This window comes from Maylandia zebra, linkage group LG17 (assembly GCF_041146795.1).
Source record: "Maylandia zebra isolate NMK-2024a linkage group LG17, Mzebra_GT3a, whole genome shotgun sequence".
Taxonomy (NCBI): domain Eukaryota; kingdom Metazoa; phylum Chordata; class Actinopteri; order Cichliformes; family Cichlidae; genus Maylandia; species Maylandia zebra.
Window position 1 is genome coordinate 7,738,109 of NC_135183.1, and position 21,401 is coordinate 7,759,509.

The following is a 21,401-nucleotide window of genomic DNA, read 5'->3' on the forward strand; positions in this document are numbered from 1 at the left end:
TCGAAGGTGTGTGTGTGTCTTTTAATTCACTTTGCGCATCAAACCTCACCTTTGATGCTCCTCTAGCCTAATCCTCTGCAGGCAAAGACCTTCTTCTAGGCACACTCACACGGCATTGATCTTTTGGGTCTTGTGCCTCCAAGATGGTCACGCTAGGACAGCAACACCAGGAAGATCGATCATTGTGTTTGTGAATGTGTGTGTCTGTGTATGTGTGTGTGCATGAGTCATCGGGTGATTTCTGAGTCAAAAGGGGTCACGCTGTGAGTACCAAACATCAAAGAGTTTCTCTTTCTGTTTTTAGAGGCGCCTCAAAAGGAGGGCAGGATCAAAGAGACGGACAGACTGACAGACAGTCAGGCTGGCAGGATGAGGCGGAAAGAGCACAGGAAGGAAGAGAGGAGAAAGGGAAGCGCAGGAGGCTATTTCTGTCTTTGTGTCTATTTCTTCAAAAACTTACAGTCCTCCTCTCTCCAACTGTTGCTCTGTTTGGTTATTTAGTTTGAACCGAAGGTGAAGGTGCCTATACTCAGTTACCGGTTTATTAGGTATGCCTAATAAATGAACAGATCCAGATCTGGTAGAGGTATTAAATATCCCAAAAGCATGTGATATAATACTGTACCATGTCAATGTGTGATGCTCAATCGTAATTTTTATCATTTGTATTTCAGACTGTAAATCGTGTGTTTCTTCCTGTCAGGCTGAAGGTGATGTTATCTTCATTTTTCTTAAGCATCATGTTGAGTTCTAGATGATAAATGGTTGGGAACTGAACCTGACCAACCACACCATTAGCACCTTGAGCTGCTGAGCAGTGCTGTCCAGACAAGTGATGGTTGTTCTTAGAGTCGCTAGGCAAAAACTTGCTGTAAGTGTGGAAAGCCTTTTTTTCCCTCTTTTCAGTTATATTTCTCCTGTTTACGTTGGAGAAAAGTGTTGTAAGCCTTAATTATTAAACTTTAGTAAGCTTGGCTATGTCGGGGTTGATGCAGTTTATATTAATGGTTAAATACATCGACCCTCTCTGGACAGTAGCTGTGCGGTCGCACTCCTTATTCCTTGGGAATTTCCCCTCATTGGAACCTTAATCAAACCTTTAAATGACCCGATCCTGAAAGTGGTCTAAAGTGAAGCAGTTACCCTGAGAAATGAGTCCAGTGCTCCATTCTCCATGAACTCTGTGATTATCATCGTAGGCCTGCTCTTGGTGACCACGCCCTCCAGTCTGATGATATTTGGTTGGTCAAACTGGCCCATGATTGAGGCCTCTGACAGGAAGTCCCTCCTCTGCCTCTCAGAGTAGCCCACCTTCAGGGTCTTGATGGCCACAGGGATTTCTTTTTTCCCCACAGGTTTCAGGCGACCTTTGTATACCTCACCGAACTCGCCTGAAAATATAAAAGGAGTCAAATTAAAGCAAATTCCGTTTTTTTCCCCAACAGGACAAAAAATGTGCACTAAAGTATTCCTTAATTTTGAGCTCTTAAATAAATGATTTACCAATAAAATGGGATACTAAATTACTGCATTTGAATCCCATTAATAATGTAAAACGGGGCTCAAATAAAAAATAAAAAAAACAGGCTCGAGTTCATACTGAGCACATTCTTCTTTTCAATTGGATGACTTAGAGAGCCGTGTGTGTGACGGAGTGCAAGTTAAACATACAAACACTGAAAGCTGAAAAGCTGCCATCTGCACCCTCGCTGTCATACTGATGGTCACTGAGCAGCTTCACCGGATTAGATTGAGGTCGAGGGGTTTTGCTCAAGGGCACTTTTTATTTTTTATTTTATTTTATTTTTTTAGTTTTTTCAAAATGAAAGAACAACAAAAATTGGATCCCCTCAATAACCGCTCAAGGGTGAGGAAAGGTTGTGTAGCAGAGGTGGCAAACAAGATAAAAGGGACAGTGCCACCGTTGTTGCTTGGATACTCGGTTTTGCACATATTCCTCAAATATAATCTCTCAGGTAAATAAAGTCGGCCCGGGTTAAAGTGCTGGATGGAAATAGTGCGCTGCTAAGGCCGTATCAGGTTTGCCTTTTCATTAGAGTTTAAAAGAAATGTAAAAACATTTTGACCCCATCATCAGTCACGTGTCATAATTGAACTATAAACTATAACAACGTTAACAATGCGTCTTTTTTCTTTTTGTTTTTTTTTGTTTTACACTTCCTTATTGTGACTTTTGAAACAACCAGGTTTCACAAGTCACATGATTATTCTTTCTGCTAATCCCTTCAGCATTTAAAAATTAGTTTTTGCATTGCTTTATTGAAGATATACTGTGTAGCACCTCCATAACAGAGCGGAGCGATGGCCGAAACACTACAATTTTCCTTCCTCTGTATACTCACTACAGCAGAAATAAATACAATACACTTCTTATAGAGTCCCACCCTCAGTAAATGACCTGCCGAAAGGCTGTGCTTCCAAAGTGTTTGGAACAAAGGAAAATAATTCATGTTCTTTTTTTAACATAACATCAGTTCACAACAAGTCACCAAGGTGGAGTAAGAAAATACAAGCAAATGCAACTTCTCCAAATAATAACAAAATACGGAAAGGAGATTCATTTTACCTTTAATAAAACTTTTAATAACAGAGTGTTTACTTCATGCTTTTTGTGCATGAGTATGTGCTGCACATTAGCATTATAACAATATATCTGATTTTTTTTTTTTTTTTACTGTGAAATGAGATTCTTTTAGTCTGTTATGTCATTTCCTGTTTTATTTTGATGACCTCTCGTCTCTTGTGCTTTGTATTCATCTCTACTTCCCCTGTCTTGTCATTTGTAATTAGTTTCAGTTGATCTCTGCTGGCTGTTCCCTCGTTATCGTCTGTGTGTACATATTGTCTCAGTCTTGCCCTTTGTTGTGTTCTCCCTCATGCTCTATTCCTCGTATAGTTTTGTTTTGTTTTTGTTTTAGTTTCTCGATTAAAATTAAACTACCATAAAAATTAGAGACTGTTTATTTCTTTGGAAGTGAGTAAACTTTCAAATTCAGTAGGAGATCAAGCGTAACCTATAGATTTGAGGTTCAATAGTTCACGTGTCTCTCATTACGGTTTTCTTTGTGTTTTGCTGTGAAGGAAGCCGAACTGGTTGTAACTTCAATGAACTCGTTCCTTGCGCAAAAAATTCCCTTTCTGTGACACAGATGTCTTTTGTCAAAATAAATGCAGCTTTATGCTGATTGGGGACATGAAAATTGAATGTCACTTCAAAATGAAAGTCCTCATCCCAGAGATAAAAATCGGTGTGTGAATAATGGATGAGTAATGGGAATTGGATGCCAGGCTGTGCCGTCCTGTCTCACTGTGATCTCTGCTCCACATCTTACTGCTCATTAAAAACTATCTACTGTCACCACTGTAAACCAGTCGACGCACAGACGGAGAGGGAGAGAAAAAATGAACGGGAAGGGGATGACAGAGAGAGGGCTGTTATGAAAAGCGCAAGGGGTGGTTATGAGCAGGCAATGATAATAAGGACGAGGCAGGGAGAAGGGATGGAAGGATGGGGTTTTTTCTCCAAGAGAGGCCATGTCAGATGACATGTCACCGCTCTTCGGAAAAAAAACGAGGTCAAAGAGATGACGGGAAAATCAAAGGAAAGATTTAGTCTGTATTATAAACATTCTTGGGTCTACATTATATCTAAGTATGCTGCTTAGTAAAGAAGTGTCAGATGAGATATGGTTGCTACTTCCTTTTATAAATTTAAGAGTTTCATGATTTGTCTTCAGTCAAATAAAGTGCTTTTTGTGAAGGACAATTCCTACAGTGTCAGTGATAGTAATACAAAAGGAGGAAAGGAGAGGGTGTTATCGCAGAGGGAGAGGATGAGGGAGTAAAGTGAGATATTTTTATTATCTCCTCGGGGTGCTTTCTTCTTTTATCTTCCCTGCTCAATCTGTTGTTCTGCTTCCTCCCCGCCCCCCAGCCCACCCCCCTTTCGGTTCTTTGTTTAGCATTTCGCTATACACAAACAAAAGTGAAACTCCAGAGGGGGTTGAATCACAGAGGGAGCTCGACATAGGAGGAAGTATCAAAGAAATACACAGATTAAAAACAAAAGGCAAACAGCTATGGATAAACTTTCACTATCACTTAGAAAGGTAGAGATCCGCCCGTTTGAGGGTTCAAGGTGCCCATCTCATATTACTCGGGCTCATATTTTCTCCTCCCTCCTTGCAGTTTTCAGCCCTCCTCTGTCACCTCTGGCTTAGGTGAGAAACCCTTTCGCTGAGGGAAATAAACCGAGAAACGGGGGAGGGATTACCAAAAGCCTCTCAGAGTACCTCAACAGACCAAAGCCCACAGCACATACTCGCAGCAGTTCTAATTCACAACCTTTAACACCGTGAGCTCAATCGCTTTGAGTGTGATTGGTTTTGGTCAAAAGAAGAATAAGTAGCGAGAATCAAAGTGTAAGATCTGAAGAATAACGTTTTACTCCTGTTTCTTGTTGACCATAAATTATGACCAATAAGAAACAGACTTAGGTCTATAAGAAATTTTGCATTTTTGCCTCCATATACCACTACTGTTGAATCCAAAAAATATAGAAAGATTAAAGTGCAGACATTTAGCTTTAATTCCAGGACTTCAACAAATGTGTTGCATTGATTAACACGCCCTCAGTTTCAAAGGTTAAAAAGTAATTGGGCAATTGATAAGTGTGTCAGTTGTCATGGCCAACAAACTACAAGAAGCTGACGGTGGCTACAGTTAAGGTTTAGCAGAGCATCTCAAGGGAGATGAAAAAATGTCTCTCAATTAATTTTCAATAAAATGCTTAACATCACATATTGGCTGTAAAGATGTAAATTTGTGGATGAAATGCACACAGTCAATGTTTAGATTTATAGAACCTGATCAACTCTCTGTGGTCACTTTCTAGTAAAGGATATGGGAATGCTACAAATTAAATGTACCTTTTATACTTTTTAACAAAATGTATTCACAGAATCAAATTGTATTATAGCAGGATAGCTATTCAACTTACCAAAGTGCCGAAAGAAAACTAGACTACTCAGTAAAATTCTTCTTCAGTAAAAGTCTTGGTTACTTGCTGGTTACACAGTTTTTGCCCATCACTTGTGATGGCAGCTGGCTGAAATGAACAGTTCCATTTAAAAAGGTTGGTTACATAGTAACAACATTAACAATGACAGGGGCATCACAGCTAAAATTCATGGTGGAGGTGATCCTTTCTTTTCCATCTCACACTTGACCAGAAAAGAGGCAGCGCCATGGTCCAGACAGGGAACCCAGGTCAGATAAAAAAATAACGCTTTATATGAGCTGACAGCAGCTACGCTTGCAGTTGCAGTGGGTAAAAAGCCAAAAAGAGCTGAAATGTGAGAGTAACAGCAACCATCTGCCTCTGGCAGTTATTTTTTATATATTATTAAACAGTAATAAGTTTCACGAAATTTGACCAGAAAGGTTTTATGCAATCTTAGAGATGGCACGATACCACTTTTTTATGTCCGATACCGATACCGATATCATAAATTTGGATATCTGCCGATACCGATATGAATCCAATATAGTGTTTTTTAATCAACAAAACTGTTTTTTTTTAAATATCTTGCTGCATTTTGTATAAGTTCATACTCAAGTTTAAAACAACAACTACACTAAAGCTATTCTGTTATACCTGTATGCAAAAAAAAAAAATTTCATAGTTCAGCAATACTGATCAATCTAATAAACTCAAACCTACACCTTCCTCCCTATTCTGGTATTTTAAAGAGTACTTAGCGTAAATATTAAGCAACCTAACTAATAGGGTTCCAACTCCCAGCAACAACAAAAATAAATAAATAAAAAATGGGGAACCACCCCTCACGCTCCACCTCATGATGCTTAATCGACGTAATCAACCTTAATTTGATGCAGTGTGAAAAAAAATGCACAGAAATCAATTATTTTTCAAGAAATATTAAATAGATTCAACATCTTTCTTCAACAAAATTGCAGACTGCACAGATGGTACCTTCCCAAAGGAAAAAGTACTATAGCTTACTAGGGTATATTAGACTTAACAGTTACTATATGCAGTAATGGACTTCTATACATTTTACATCAGATTAAAACTTTGGGTGTAAGATTCAGATAAATATTGAATAATTAAAAGCGAGACATTTTAAATGAGAATAAGAAAGAAAAGTATGTCTTTGTGCCCCCTTTTCCCTGTTAACGCCCTATCGGCCCCCCTGGCTAAACTTTGCTAGATCCGCCCCTGCACAGTTACCAGCGTCAGCTACGTAGAAAAAGATCCTCGAGTAGAAAGTAATATTAAATACATTCTAACAACAGCTGATCAAGCTTAAACGTGCTGCTGTTGTTCAGCCGCTGGTTTCCTCTTTCTGGTGCAAAGTGGGCCAAAAGCAAACTAGAGACACGGACTTGCGACAGAAAAGCCGATCAGCTGATCGTTAAGCAGTTTCATGATTGAAGTAGCAGCCGGAGAGCGGGAATAACTTTGTCGGAGATGAAATGCCGGGTTGCTAGCGAAGCTCCAAATGCTATCCAGACCACCGACAGGTCCCGCATGCCACAGCCGCTCTATCACGTGATGCATACTGCTCCGACGTGCTAACGTTCTGAGGTGAGTTACGGCGTGTTGCAAGTTTTGTGAGGTGCTTTCGTGATATTTAATGGATCGGATTACATTTTTTATTTTTCTCCGATATCCGATCCGGTAATTTAGGTCAGTATCGGACCGATACCGATATGTAATATCGGATCGGTCCATCTCTATGCAATCTTGCTCTAAAACAAAAGACAAACAGGAGCAGGCATATACCCATTCACACCTTGAATAATGTGAAAAATGATTCATATCAGCTTAATATATGTTCAAATCTGAATCCACTTTGCAAAAATAACCATCTTCAAGAAAGCACCATACTGAACTATCACCTTACTTGCAATATTGAAGAATCCATATTCCTTTCCCTCCCATTAACCAAATGATAGTTTAAAGTGAACCTCCAACCTTTGTGGGTCTAATGCTGTGATATAAGATCTAAACAAATAATGCCAATATGATCAACATATAAACCTTTGAAAACACTAAATCAATGAGCATTAATATTACCTTTAAAAATCTACTTGTAGCAAACAACAGTCCTGAACATCTGGTAGAGAATGTATACTATTATTCCTGTGAGGCAGAGGTAGCTGGCTTCAGTGCTTCTGCTTTATTCGTCGGTCTGTCTAGTTGTCGGTCAGTAATACTGTTCAAACACGAGTAACCAAATTTCAGAAAACCTGGCAGAGCATGAGTGAAGAAAGATCCTATTAAATTTAGCTGCAGCTCCAGATCGCTTTCTTTAAAACTGTCACACAGACACTGGTCGTGTCTCAGAGTGTGAGTCCCTTGTCTTTCTTTCTTTTCTTTTTTTTAACTCAGATTTTATTATAATTTAAAACATTGCAATGTTCACAAGTAAGACAGTTACAGGAACCGCAGTGCAGAAATACAGATTACAATAAGAACTGCAATTAGGAAACAACACAAAACTGGGATGCAAACCCCCCCCCCCAAAAAAGAAACTTTACGTAATATTAAAAAACGTGAAAATCTTAATAGCCATGAAGGAACAAAATGAAACAGACCTATGCTAAATTATTGAAACAGTAAAGCATGTATGGGTCGCCAACGCTCAGTAAACAACTCTCTCTGAATCCGCAGAGTATATGTTATTTCCTCCATCTGGTAAATTTCTCTTACTTTATCAATCCACATATTATATGAAGGTGGGTCAAGATTCAGCCATTTAATAGTAATACACTTTAGTGCTGCTGTAAGCAAGATTCTTAAGAGGTACTTTTTACTGTTTCCTGCAAAACCATTTGGTAATACTCCTAAAATGGCGAACTGTTGGTCTTTTGTTAATGGTTGTTGGAAAACTGTATTGAGAACTTTAAATATGTTATTCCAAAATGAGCAGATTTTTGGGCATGACCAGAATATATGTGAGTGGGTTCCTAAATGAGTACCACAATTTCGCCAGCAGGTATCAGGATTTGTAGTCTTCATTTTGGCCATTATCTCTGGGGTTCTAAAATATCTCATGACCACCTTCCATTTGAATTCTCTCCACAGCCCAGAGTCACGAGATGGGCTTCACCGAACACCTCTTCCCAGGCGTCCTCTGAGATTTGAGTGCCAGTCTCAGCTTCCCACCTTGCCTTAATATCCAAAGTTGCACTTGTACTGAAACTCATAAATGCGTTATAGAAATTGCTGATTAATTTTGGGGAGGAATTACTTTGAAATATTTTTAGAAATATTTCCTCAATGGGTGAGGGCTCCAAAACTTATGAGTCCCTTTTCTGACGTCCTGATAACAAACAATAAATATATGCAATTTTTTTCTGGGGGGATAGAACAGTAGTAAACATAAATACATAGCTCTAATATCCTTATATAATCAGTTTTTTTTGGCTATGTATGTGCAAAAGTCTTGGGCTACAATTCATTTCTTTAAATTTTGATTCTAAGCTGTCATATTTGATTTTTTAAGGTAGTCTTGAGCACTAATTTTCTCAGCTTTCTGTGGATTTGTCTTTGGACACTGGATGGTTTTTGGCTCATTTTCAGTCTAGTCCTGAACATTTTTGGAGGAAATCTTTTTTTCTTTGACCTATCCAGCATAAGTAACTCAAGGATGAACCAGTAACAGACAACTTAGCAAAGAATTTTAAGTTGTATCTTTATGCACTTTGGGTTGAACAAAAAGATTGCATAAAAATGTAAGGAACTTAACACAATCGCTTCATTTCAAATGCAGGTCAAAAGCAACTGAACTAATTAAATACCTGAAAATAAATTGTTAGTTTCTAATACTTGTTTTAAAAGCCTTTGCTGGTAATAACAGCCTGAAGTCTTCTTGACCCCATGGACATCAGTAGATGCTGCGTTTTCTTCTTTTTAATACTCTGCCAGGCCTTTACTGCACCAGCTTTCAGTGTTTTAGCAGGCTAGTCCAATCTAGCCTTTCTATTCTTGAGGCTTATGAGTGGCTCGCACCTTGCAGTGAATCCTCTGTATTTGCTTTCATGCAGTCTTATTATTATGGTAGACTTGGATATCGATACGCCTATTTCCTGGAGAGTGTTGTTCACTTGGTTGGCTGTTGTGAAGGGGTTTCCTCTTCACCATGGAAATGATTAGAAAAATCCTTTAATTGTCCCACAAGGGGAAATTTAGTGGACGATCATCCACCACTGTTATCTTCCAGGTCACTCACTCCTAATATTGTAGCACTTTCTCAGATGGTTTTTTTCTGGATGGCTTGTTTCACCTGCATGGAGAGCTCCTTTGACCGCATGTTGTCTGTTTACAGCAAAATCTTCCAAATCAAACCTCAAATCAACTTCAGGCCTTTTATCTGCTTATCTACCTTTATCTGCTTAAGTGATAATGACATAACGAAGGAATTGCCCACACCTACCTGAAATAGCTTTTGACTCAACTGTCCAACTACCTTTTGTGCCTTTAAAAAGAGAGTGGCACATATTTAGGACCTGAAACTCCCAAACCCTTCATCCAATCTGAATGTGGATACCCTGAAAGATGCATCAGGCCCCCAATTGATTCATCCACTGTTTCCCAAAGCCACGTCAAAAACGGTAAAGAAGCCATTCTTAAAAGCTGTATGTCATTATTATGAAGTGGATGAGAATAGAGGTACAACAATGAGTGTGTACAGCTACTACAGCCACCATATAAAACACAATGGAGGCTTAGTCATGGTTTTGGAGTTGCATTTCACTCAGCGGTGTAAGGAAGAAAAAAAGAAAGTTTAGTCTGTGCTGAAGAATGAAGTTGGTCATACAAAATATTGACTTTCAAGCTTGTTTGAATTGTACAAACTGTGTTTTTGACTTATATATTGTAGTTTCCTTTATGTCTGTGAAGGTTCTCAGTCATCCAGGTCATCACAGTCTAAGGAGCTTGGAAAGAAAAGCGTCTGGAATTCTTTAAGTTGCTTGAAGACGTTTCACCTCTCATCTGAGAAGCTTCTTGGTGGAGAGTCCCAGATTTAAGCCCTATGGGAGTGTCCCCCACAAAAGGCAAAAAGGACCCCCTGATCAGTGTTCTAAGGTTTTTATCTAAACTTTAGAACTGAAGAAGTTTCTCGGATGAGAGGTGAAACGTCTTCAAGCAACTTAAAGAAGTCCAGACGCTTTTCTTTCCAAGCTCCTTAGACCAGCGGTCCCCAACCCCCAGGCCTCGGACCGGTACCAATCCGTGAGTCGTTTGGTACCAGGCTGCGAGAGTTGAAGCTCAGGTGTGAAATGTATGGTTTTCAGGGTTTTTATCGGTTTTCAGTGTTATTTTGTTATCGTTTTTATCGTTAACTCGATTTCCTGGGTCTTTTCACGTGTGTTATGAATAAATCTTCTTTTTTTTCGGTACCGGTACTAGTTTTATTTTGTTGTATTTATCTGCGCCACCTTAAAGGCCGGTCCGTGAAAATAATGTCGGGCATAAACCGGTCTGTGGCGCAAAAAAGGTTGGAGACCGCTGCCTTAGACTAGTTTCCTTTATGTTTGTACACACTTCAATAAAACTGCTGCATTTATTTTCCAGTGAAATGAGGGGTGGCTTAAGACTTTTGCGCGATACTGAAGCCCAACGACTGATAACTGAAGTGGATGATAACTCACACTCAGCTTTATACTTTAAAGGTGTTCCTTGTTTTTCTTTCCTTCCTCTTTTCCTTTCTCCTTTTCTCATCCAATAGCCAAAATGCCCCCCCCCCCCCCCCAGCAGCCCTGGGACTCTCAGCGTTCTCTGTTTGCCAAACATCATACAGCATTTTTACAGTGAGAGTGCAGATAGCCAAAGAGAATGCATGAAGACAGTTTTAATTTATTCCTGTGAAAGTTTTCAACATGAATAAAACATCTCTCCTGACTTCAAAGGAAAAATAAAGCAAAATAATAAACTGGCATTGTGTGATTCCAGATCTTCCTCATTCACACTAAAGTCTGGCACAGTTGAGAAATTTGATAAATTTTCTGTAGAGGATCTGCTCCTTCACATGGCGGTTGGTTTCATTAAATAAACCAAGGTTTGCTTTTCTAGCTTGTGTTTTGAGGCACTTTGTAGAGGATAGCAGTGCTGTGATTGTGGTTATTTTTTCATCTCAACCTTCAACTGATTTTGCTTACACTGAATGAATGCAATGGTTATTCAACACATCTGAAAATAAATACAGATTTTCCCTTGCTGAGATTATCTTTCAGCAGCTTATAGAAACAACATGACGAAAGCGAAAGGGTCACCAAACACATGAAGGCACTTAAAATATCTACCTGATCCGATGACTTCCTCTATTTTGACACAGGAGGGATCGATTTCTTTGGCAAACTCCCGCACAGCCTCATTGGGGTCCTCGTAGGTGAAAGGGTCAATGTAGATCTTGACCCCTGGTGAACTGTGACCCTCAGAAAGGCTGGGAAAGGTCACAGTGGGTGTGGGTCCACTGAACATGTCTGGCCTCAGAGTCACCTCTGAGGAGAAAGGCAGAAAGCTCGAATACACACACTGTTTTAACACATCATATTTTATGTATCGTGATAAAGAAATAAAGAGCGCAGTGTTAGGAGGGGGGTCGTACCTCCTCCTGTGTTGTACTGCTGCAGCTTGTCACCATATACGCTCTCCTTCAGCTGCCTTCTCCTGCAGACAGAAACACGGACACAGAGATTTACGGGGAAGAAAAAGTGGCAAGTAGGTAAAAAAATAAAACAACTCAAAGTTAGAAATGTTGCAGAAACATCATGCTAATTGGTTGTCCTCTCGCTGTTTCTCTTTTGAGGTGAAATAAATTGTTTTCCAGAAGTGTGCTTAAGAGAGAGTCTGTCAGGAAATCATTAGTATTGGGTGACTTGCTCGTGCTCTTTGTCATCAGCTCTTGTTTCCCGCTTCTCTCCGAGGCTGAAACTAAAGGAATGCACGCGGTAATATTTTAATATGTGGACTGATCTCCACAGCAGACACCTAATACTGAGCGCAGGAGAGACAGCTTGCCGGTCGCTATTTCTGGGAGTTCATGGGGTCACTGAGACTTTGGACATTTCTCATTTCACAGCTAGTTTAAAACTCTTGCTGTATTAAATATTATAATTTAATATTTTTTTTGCATCACTTGTGCGTGATTTTTTGGTCTACAACTTTATTTCTACTAGGAGTCATTTCAAATCCTTTTTTAAAAAAATATGTGAAGTACATTTAGAAATGCTCCCTTCGCGTACACAACCAATGTTTTTTCATAAGAATCTTTTGTTCTTGCACTCTAATTTTGATATTTCTCCTTCACATCGCCCACCTCTCCCTTAATGTCAGCTAGGACAGGCTCCAGTTCATCTGTGACCCCCTAACAGGATAAGAAAACAAATATTTTATAGTCCAATGCATGCAAAATTTAAAGTTAGACTAACTTGTAGGTCTCCTTGCTGTCAGTGGCTGTGGCCATGAATGACCATTATTCGGAAAATGCCACACTCGGTTTTTTGTAGTACCATATGCAGATACAAAAGTATTGGAAATAGCTAACAATAATAGCAATAGCAGCAGCAAGTGTAGTTTGAGCTTGAATCAGTTGATCAGCGAAAGGTTAAAGACTACAGTGTACAGAGAGGATTTGACTTAGATGCACACACGCGACTGCAAGCAGATATACTGGTAAACATACCGATTCTACATTTAAGGTGAGAGAGCTGCAGCTGTCAGTGGTGGAAGCTACACTATATTGCCAAAAGTCAAAATGCAGCCATCCAAATCATTGAATTCAGATGTTGCAATCACTTCCATGACCACAGGTGTATAAAATGAAGCAGCTAGGCATGCAGACTGCTTCCACAAACATTTGTAAAAGAAGAGCTCAGTAAATTCCAGAATGTTACCGTGATAGAGGAACAAGTCCAGCTGTGAAATTTTCTCACTACTAAATATTCCACAATCAACTGTTAGTGATATTATAACAAAGATGAAATGATTGGGAACAACAGCAACTTGGCCATGTAGTGGTAGGCTATGTAAAATCACAGAGCTGAGGTGCATCGTGCACAGAGGTCACCAACTTTCTACAAAGTCAATCTCTACAGACCTCCAAAATTCATGTGGCCTTCAGGAACAGTGAACAACGGTCGAACAACAGCCTTATGTCACCAAGTGCCATGCAAAGTGATGAATAAAGTGGTATAAAGCACGCCACAGACTAGAGCAGTGCAGATGTCTCGTCTGGAGCAACGAATCACACTTCTCCATCTGGATGACTGCGGGTTTGGTGGTTGCCAGGACAAGGGTACTTTTTGGGGCTGTCCCTCATAATATCCAGTGAGAGGAACTTGTAATTCTTTCATTTCATGCTCCCAACTGTATGGGAACAGTTTGGGGACCTTTCCTGATCTAACATGAATGTGCATCAGTGCACAAAGCAAGGTCCATAAACGCATGGATGAGTGCGTTTGGTGTGGGAGAACTTGACTGGCCTGCACAGAGTCCTGACCGTGCACTCCTGGGATCAATTAGAGCGCAAGTGCACTTCTGGAAGAATGGTCAAAAATTCCCATAAACACTCCTAAACCTTGTGGAAAGCCTTCCCAGCTGAGTTGAAGCTGTTATAGCTGCAAACCCCATGGATTAAGAATGGGATGTCACTCAAGTTCATATAAGTGTGAAGGCAGACAAGCAAATACTTTTGGCAATATAGTGTATATATAGTAAGGTACCATTTAATGCAACTTCAACTGTACTTCGTTTTAAAAGTATTATTTTACTTTCTAAGACATTTATTTAACAGCTCCAGAAAATAGTTTAAGATGAACATTTTACACAGTTGATAATGTTTTAAAATAGAGCACATTATTAAAGCCGACACCAGTGGTTTTAACCTTCAAGCTCGCTGAATTACAAAAAGCAGAATGGAATGAGATCAGTCAAACGTCTGTGTTTTTTAACAGCTGCAACAAATAGGGATTTTTTGGTTCCAAATTTCTCACATGGTTTAATATCAATCGAAATTCAAATGATAAGACACCAAAAAAACCCAAAAAAAACATCAAAGATGAAAAACAAACAACAGATTAGTTTATCACATCTTTTTCTTCTTCTTCTCTACCACCAATCATGTCCTCAACCCCTTTACCCTATTACCCCTATATGTAAAGTAAGTAAGACAAGCTGTTCATGCACTGATGCCTGTAATTTAACAATCTAACGATGCCATACAGAATAATATGACACCCAGAGGCGCCAAAGCGGTACTTTTGCAACATTGCTTCATTTTAGTGGTCAAGCAGGAGGTGGTGGACTGCCACAGAGTTCCTCTCATCTCCAACTGGAAAAATGATGAAATGCTGCCTCCTGGTTGGGGTTTAGAAGCTTGTATCAAATATGATGGCCTCTTATTCCCAAGTAACAGGAAGTGCAGTGTGACTTGAACCAACAGATTGGCACAAGATCAGCAGTGATGTGGGTGCTGTACCAGACTGTCATGGTAATGAGATTAGCACTCCACCAAGTCCAACTTTCATAAGACTGCAACAAATAGTGCAAATAGTGATCATGAGATCTAGTAATGACCAAACGACTAAGACCGATGAAATCAGTTTCCTCTGCAGAGGGAATGGGCTCAGCTTTGGAGATAAGGAGAACAGCTCAGACATCCAAAGGGATCTCCTGCGACTCCCGGTCTCAAGGGAGCCTTCCATTGGAGGTCGTTGGGTATATCCAAACATGAGGTGACCCTAGAATAGACTCAAGGCTCACTCGAGTGATTGGGAGCAACTGGGAACACCTCAGCTCCTCCAGGATCAACTGGAAAGTGTTGCTGGGGAAAAGACCCTACTTGGCTTAGTGCCATTGTGACCTGATTGTCTATAAGTGGAAGATGACGAATAGAGGGATGGATGGTGTTTTGTAAGGACTGACGGATGGACATTTTAGTACAATTATTCATGCAGAACTTTCACTTGTCATTTATATTTTGTCACATCAACAACATATAAAATGTTACTTTAAAGGAGGTACATCAGCTGTGGCTACGCTCCACACCACACACTCCCAGAGGCTTCCATTATCTGGTTTACGCTTAAGTAGCGATAGCTAGGTGCTAGGTGCTGCTCATATGGTTGATAAACTTCCATTTTTTTCTTTTTTTCACCATTTTAGCTGAAATAGAAGAATGCATGTGCAGCAGCTCTCTTATTCATTTAAAGGAGCTTTGTTAAAATACATTTATTTGATTGATATTTGTGGGTGTCAGATTTATTTTACTGGGTAATTATATTTGAAACAGATGGCAAATGTCAGGAAAGAGAGCAGGGGATTAGTAAAATGGGTGAGGGATTCTGTTGCTGGGGGCATTTTTATTCATGTGGTATGCTCCATGGCCAATCGGCCCTGAACATTTATCCTGGAAAAAAATATGTTGTTCAAAGTCCACTTACTGCTTTTAAAAAAGCATCTACCAGTCTGTCTCAGCTAATCGATTTCCTCAGCGGTCATTAAATAACGTGATCTAAAGACGTGATGTGTGGAAGCTGCAACTGTGCTACTGAAGTGCCGCTTTGTCCACGTAATTACAAACACCTTTGCATTTCGTTCAAAGCTCAAAAAAGAGGGGAACTGTTGTTTTAACTATCAGTTCATGTTCATAGTCTGACAAGTGAAAAGTATGTTATTTAATAGGACACGTGTCTAGCATCTCTACCTCTTTGGATTTTGCAGTGACAGACATTTATGTGCAGCTGCACTTTCGTGTGAAGTGAGCAGGTGTGTCAGCTGTACATTACCTGGTACAGATGATGGCGATAGCTACTAGTGATACAATACACACTCCACCAACTAGAGAGCCAGCAATCAGAGAGAGCTGCTGTCCGAGCTCTGACTTATATTCATCTGCAGAACACACACACACACAAATTAAGGAAAAAATATTATATTTCATACTCCTCATATGTTTCAGTCTTGCATACACACAGCTGAGCATTTCTGGAAGGGAAAATATATAACTGACACTTTTTTCTCTCTAATACACAGAAAATATAATTTACAAGGCTCATTTTACATGACTGCAAGCACTCTTCACAAACACACACACACGCACACACACACAGAAAGTAAGGGAGAATTTAATCACTTCACAGCCAGAATTTCACTCTTGCGCAACCCTCTCACATTCCCTCTCTCAGCCCTACACTCGCTTTCCTCTCCACCACGAAAACCCACACCCACACAAACACCTCCACACACTCCAGATAACCACCCACACACTTACCGTCGGTGAGGGTTTGGAAGAGCATGTCTTTGCTGTAGGCTCCGTAGCCCGCTACAGTGCGGGCCCTCACCTGGACCACATAGCCGGTCCCGGGTCTCAGACCCTCCAGAACCACATTAGGTGTTTCGCTTAGGACCATCGAACTGTTCAGCACAGATGACTGCAACTGCGTGTGAGGTACAGAGACAATTAGGAGATATATTTAAGAAGCAGCCCAAACAGTCTGTCTGTAACCAAAATATTCTTTTAGTCTAACTTCAGCACTTAGTTTTGGCCAGTATAAACAAAAATACATCCAAAGTAAAGCGAAAACAAAAGAAATTGGTAAAAGCACCCTTTGCCAGGCTTCATCACATTGCCCTGTTCCAAATAACAAAAATATTACAGTTACATGTAGTGGTACAATATGTAGTCATGGAGATAGTTTGGGTTTATTAATCCATATTTGGATATCTGTGTTTTCATGTAATGTGAAGCTGAAACAGGAAAAAAGTAATCCACAGGCCTCACTGTGTATAGCTTTTAGTTTATTAAAACTTCACACAGAGAAGACACTGGATTGTTGTTTTAGGGAAGAGTGTGCTGTGATACACAGTGGCCAAAGCACGATTGTGTTTAGTCTCATTTCATTGTGGCTATTAAAAAGCAAGGCAACACTTCACATCGGTAGGTTTGGAATACTGGTGTCCCAAACTAAATAATATCATCATTTCAAAATGCATTTTGTATTTAATCAGTTTATCATTGTCAAAAATGAAAATTTGTTTGATGAATTTGTAACTTCTACAAAATTGCAAAAAACTAAGAAATTGAGAAGGTGGCAAACACTTTTTAGCAGCACTGTGTGTGGGTCACTTTCTAACCTAATCCACCTCGAGAATACAAGAAGTCTACGTGTGCCGCCTTTCTTTCTGTTGTAATGATCTCCAGAGCTGAGAGTTGTACACAGACACAAGAGACTCATCAGTATTACACCCCATGATTCAACAGCTAGAACAACCTTAAGAAGGAATAACTTAATATTTCCTTAATGACTTTCTAATCCACTGTACGAGGATTTATAGAGGCGCTCACACTTTCTGCTCTTCAGTTAATCAAGTGTGTTTGATTAGCAGCACCTGGCTGCCACTTACCCTCTCAGTTCCTATGGAGGCAGCGACTGATTCTGAGTTGTTGTCAAATAAATAATGACACAGTGCACATGTTTTGTAGTCCATCTGAGTTTGTATTTACCTCATTCAAAGACCAGATGCATGCACCAGATGTGTAAAACTTTCTTTTGACCCTGACTGTGCACAGCAGCAGTTGCTTGTAGATGGATCGATGGTTGCCAGTTTGAAAATTTGAACATATTATCCAACCCCTCTGGTCAGCTCTATTGCATCTGTAACCATAACCAGCGCTCACCTCATGGTTACACTGACATCCTGGATAAAACGATCTACACTATGGAAAAGTGAGTGATGAATAAAGAAACACTGCTTAACTTACACCTCTGTGTCGAAACTAAACACTAAGATTGGGAGACTGCCATTTTTTGCAGCACATAAAGATTCAATAAGTCAGGTTCCTCTTTAAAACAGAAAAGGTCAGAAACAAGCATTTTGCGAGGTGTGGAGCCCTATTCAAAACTAAAGAACTCCTAAAGCTGCTGCTTTTGCAGACTTGATATTGGTATTCTTAAACAGATTACACCATATGATTTGTGAGGCTTAATTTGATTCAAAATGGGCAGAAGGCATTCAAAATACAGCGGCAGACTGAGTGTTTGCTGAATGAATATAATGATTCTGTGCACAGGAAACAGATTCCACACAGCAGAAAACAGTATGTGAGCTTAACCTTCCCTTCCCCATCAGTCTCTTATACTAAACTGTAACCAGAGTAAAGGGCAAAGTTGTCCTGTTCTCTCTGGAAACCTAAATCCTCACAGGATCCTCTCAGACATCAAAGGTTCCCCTGGTACAGTTGCAGTCACTGTCAGAAGGCAAGAAGTCAGAAATCTTTAGCTGGCACTCGTGCGATTTCCAACATTTACCCCGTTAGCACCACTTTGGAGCCAACCCAACAAAAACAATGAATAGTCTTTAGCGATCCTTTGTCATTATTTCTGGAAAGATACATAAACATGATATGTTTTTCCAGTTTTCTTGGTGTGGTAACACAGAATCTTCCCACATGAGAACAAATGTTGTTCAGGCTTTTTCAAGCTCACTATCGTTAACATTTCTAAACCTCCAGTTTTTGTTTCATATGATGCTCCTTGCCCTCATATATCTTCCAGTTACGTTTTCACCCCTTTTAACCCCACCCCCCTTCATTCCCTGCATATATAGGTATTTCTGTCACAATGCAGTTAATTAGCTATTATCCTCAGAGACAGGTGAGAATTTGGTCTTCACCCCTTCCATTTCTTCTTCTGGACTGAATTAGGTATGAGACCTATCAGGCCACTCCAATAAACCAAAGACCACCACCTTGCACTGCTATCTTTCTCTGTCTGCCTTCTAGACTTCCTGTCTTCAGTCGGTTTCTTTCAGATAAAAAAAAAAAAAAAAAAGCTTCACTGCAGTTAATTTGAAATGGAGTCTGGAGAGAATGACAGATATAATGTGGTGATGGCATGAAAGTAGAGGGAGGGAAGCATGCAGTGAGGATGAAGGGTGGTAGGGTGGAGGGGGTCAAAAGCATAGCAAAGATGAGAGGAAGAGAGATGACGGTGGTGATGAACAGGACAGGTCAGGAGGGAAAAGAGTGGGAAGAAATTGAGGGAAAAGCAGACGAAAGGCTGGGAAGGCTACCAGAAGATGGAACGGATGAAAGAGGGTTAAAGATGATTGTTTTTATTATCGTAATCTTTCATAACCAACACTCATCCCCCGATCATCAGCCCCCTTTGTTGCTGCAGGGCCTGTTTACTTTTCCAATATGCGATATCATATAGTATTTATTACCTTCATTCATGTCATCTTAATATACTGATTTCTCTTATTAACATATATAAAAGACGGACGCTGCTAATTGCTTTCTCGTAATTAGGACATAACGCAAGGACAAGTGTTAAAGGCTTGAAAAGAATGCGTTATATTTGCAAGTGGACAGAGAAATGGGGTATTGTGTTGGGGGTGAAGTTTGAATTTGAAGGTGTGTGTGTGGGTGGGGGGGAGGGAGGATGAGGGTGGCTCTATGTTTGCCAGAATGAAGAGGTTAAGGGGCAGCCCATATGGGAAGGCCTGGTAGCCAGAGATAAGTAATGGGGAAAAATCCAGCCTTCTTGCACCATATCAAATCTACTACATTAAAACCTCATTATCTATAGAGTGGGAGTGGAAAAGGAAGGTGCGGGTGGGGAGGATGGGGGGGCGAGAGAAGGTGGAGAAATGACAAAAAACTGCCAGAGCAGGAGGTAGAGTACAGCTGTCTGGTAAGAAAAACCTGTCCTCTCTCTGCAGGCTTATCAAACCACTCCCCGGGGACATCTTCACTTTCAAATATGTGCTAAAATTAGTCTTTATGTGGCCGACTGCTCCGTGGTGTGAAACGCAGCGACTGAATTGGCTTCTGCGTTAAATGATATTGAAGTAAAAGCAACAGCAAATAAAGCTGACTTAGAGTAAAGTCACTGTCATGATTTTGACTAACTAAGGATTTTATCTGTGGCTGTCACACCACAGGTGCAGTACATCTCTCAGTGAGAGCACTACTTCTCACCGTGTACTCAGCTCACTTTAATTGCCCTGTGAGAGGCAGAATCTCGACCTCCTCTTCTCTCCCTACTCTCCATCTTTCCTGGAACTTTGCTGATACCAAAACTGTGAGAATAAGAGGAGCGGTGAGTGCTCCATATGGAGATAGGGCTACTGTGCTCTTCCTGTTATTTATTTCTTTTTTGATGATGCCTAAGTGACAACGCTGTGTATGTAGAGTAAAAGACTGTGAAAGAAACACAAAAAAATGACGAACATGAAATACTAAACCCGCATAAGAATATAGATCAAATTAAAAAAGTGTTTTAAGGTGGCAAACAAAGCCACAACTCCTTCCTTTGCATCTAAGAGTACAATCACTATTTATGCTGGTGTAGGCTTTTCAGGAAGTGCATTATGGGATTGGCATGGTTGTGCTCTGCAGCTAGACAGCCAATGCACAGCTTTGTAGACTCTTGTCTACATGTAGTAGCTGTCTGCTGACAACAGGAGGCAGTGTCAAAAATATGCTGAGCAACAGGTCTGTAGAGTGTATTGATCCCCAAGTTGAAAAACCCCTGCATTCAACCTATTCACCTAAGCAGTCGACATTAGAACGATGCCACCTTATCCCATAGTCCAGCCAATGATGCGATTCACATTCGTATATACGCAGTTAATCAACATCATTGACAGGCTATGACAGCGTCCTTATGTGCTGACACCGGTGTTTTAGCTAGCAAAGCGGCGTGGCTGATGTGGAGTTAATGGCAACATGTACAACCACTGGAGATGTGAGCAGGACAGACGGAAGTTGACGGAAAAAGTGTGGACTTTATACCAGTTTTTAAATTGTGTTGATCGGCCACGTAAAACCAGAGTTATGATAAAAATATATGCAATGTTTGTTTTTCCTGAATACTATTGTTGTTTATATTTACTGCGGGAAGAAACGGTAAAAACTGCGTTTTATAAGGAAAACGCTCGAAAGCACTCTCCACCTGTGAGCAAAACCAAAACCAAAAAACCCCCCACCCTTTCCTGTTCGTCGGAAAAAGTACCATGTCGACCAATCAAAAAAATGATATGGCAACATGGCATTTAGTTGTTTAGGAAGGGGGGAAGTTTTAGGAGTGACAGCGGTGTTTTGAGATGAGAGATTTGCGACGTTTAGCGCAAATCTTGTGTGAATGTTACAGCTGTTACAGCAGTGATACATCTCCTGCTGTCAAGCCTGCAGGTATCAGGCTGTTGCTCTCCTTTATCTCATAGTGGACAGAAATTATTTTTTGGAGTGGCACAAATAATTTGTGTGGCATCAAATTTGATGCAGAACAGCTGATTGTTCTGTAAATAGTTTGAAATGTTTATTTAAAAACAACTTTGTTGT

At 40.2% G+C, this 21,401-nt stretch overlaps 1 protein-coding gene across 2 annotated transcripts in view; it reads right to left on the bottom strand.

Annotated features, from left to right (window-relative positions):
- The window catches only part of LOC101470646 (ephrin type-B receptor 1), a 145,863-nt gene that overhangs the window by 27,981 nt on the left and 96,481 nt on the right, over positions 1 to 21,401 (bottom strand). For both annotated transcript variants that reach the window (XR_013093803.1, XM_004562113.4), the window contains exons 10-14: positions 16,326 to 16,491; positions 15,841 to 15,946; positions 11,661 to 11,722; positions 11,356 to 11,553; positions 1,144 to 1,391 (exon numbers count right to left, since the gene is read on the bottom strand). Coding sequence is in view for 1 of the 2 variants with exons in the window: in XM_004562113.4 (XP_004562170.1) it covers positions 1,144 to 1,391; positions 11,356 to 11,553; positions 11,661 to 11,722; positions 15,841 to 15,946; positions 16,326 to 16,491 (780 nt within the window). In the remaining variant the exon portion in view is untranslated. The remainder of the gene's footprint in view (positions 1 to 1,143; positions 1,392 to 11,355; positions 11,554 to 11,660; positions 11,723 to 15,840; positions 15,947 to 16,325; positions 16,492 to 21,401) is intronic.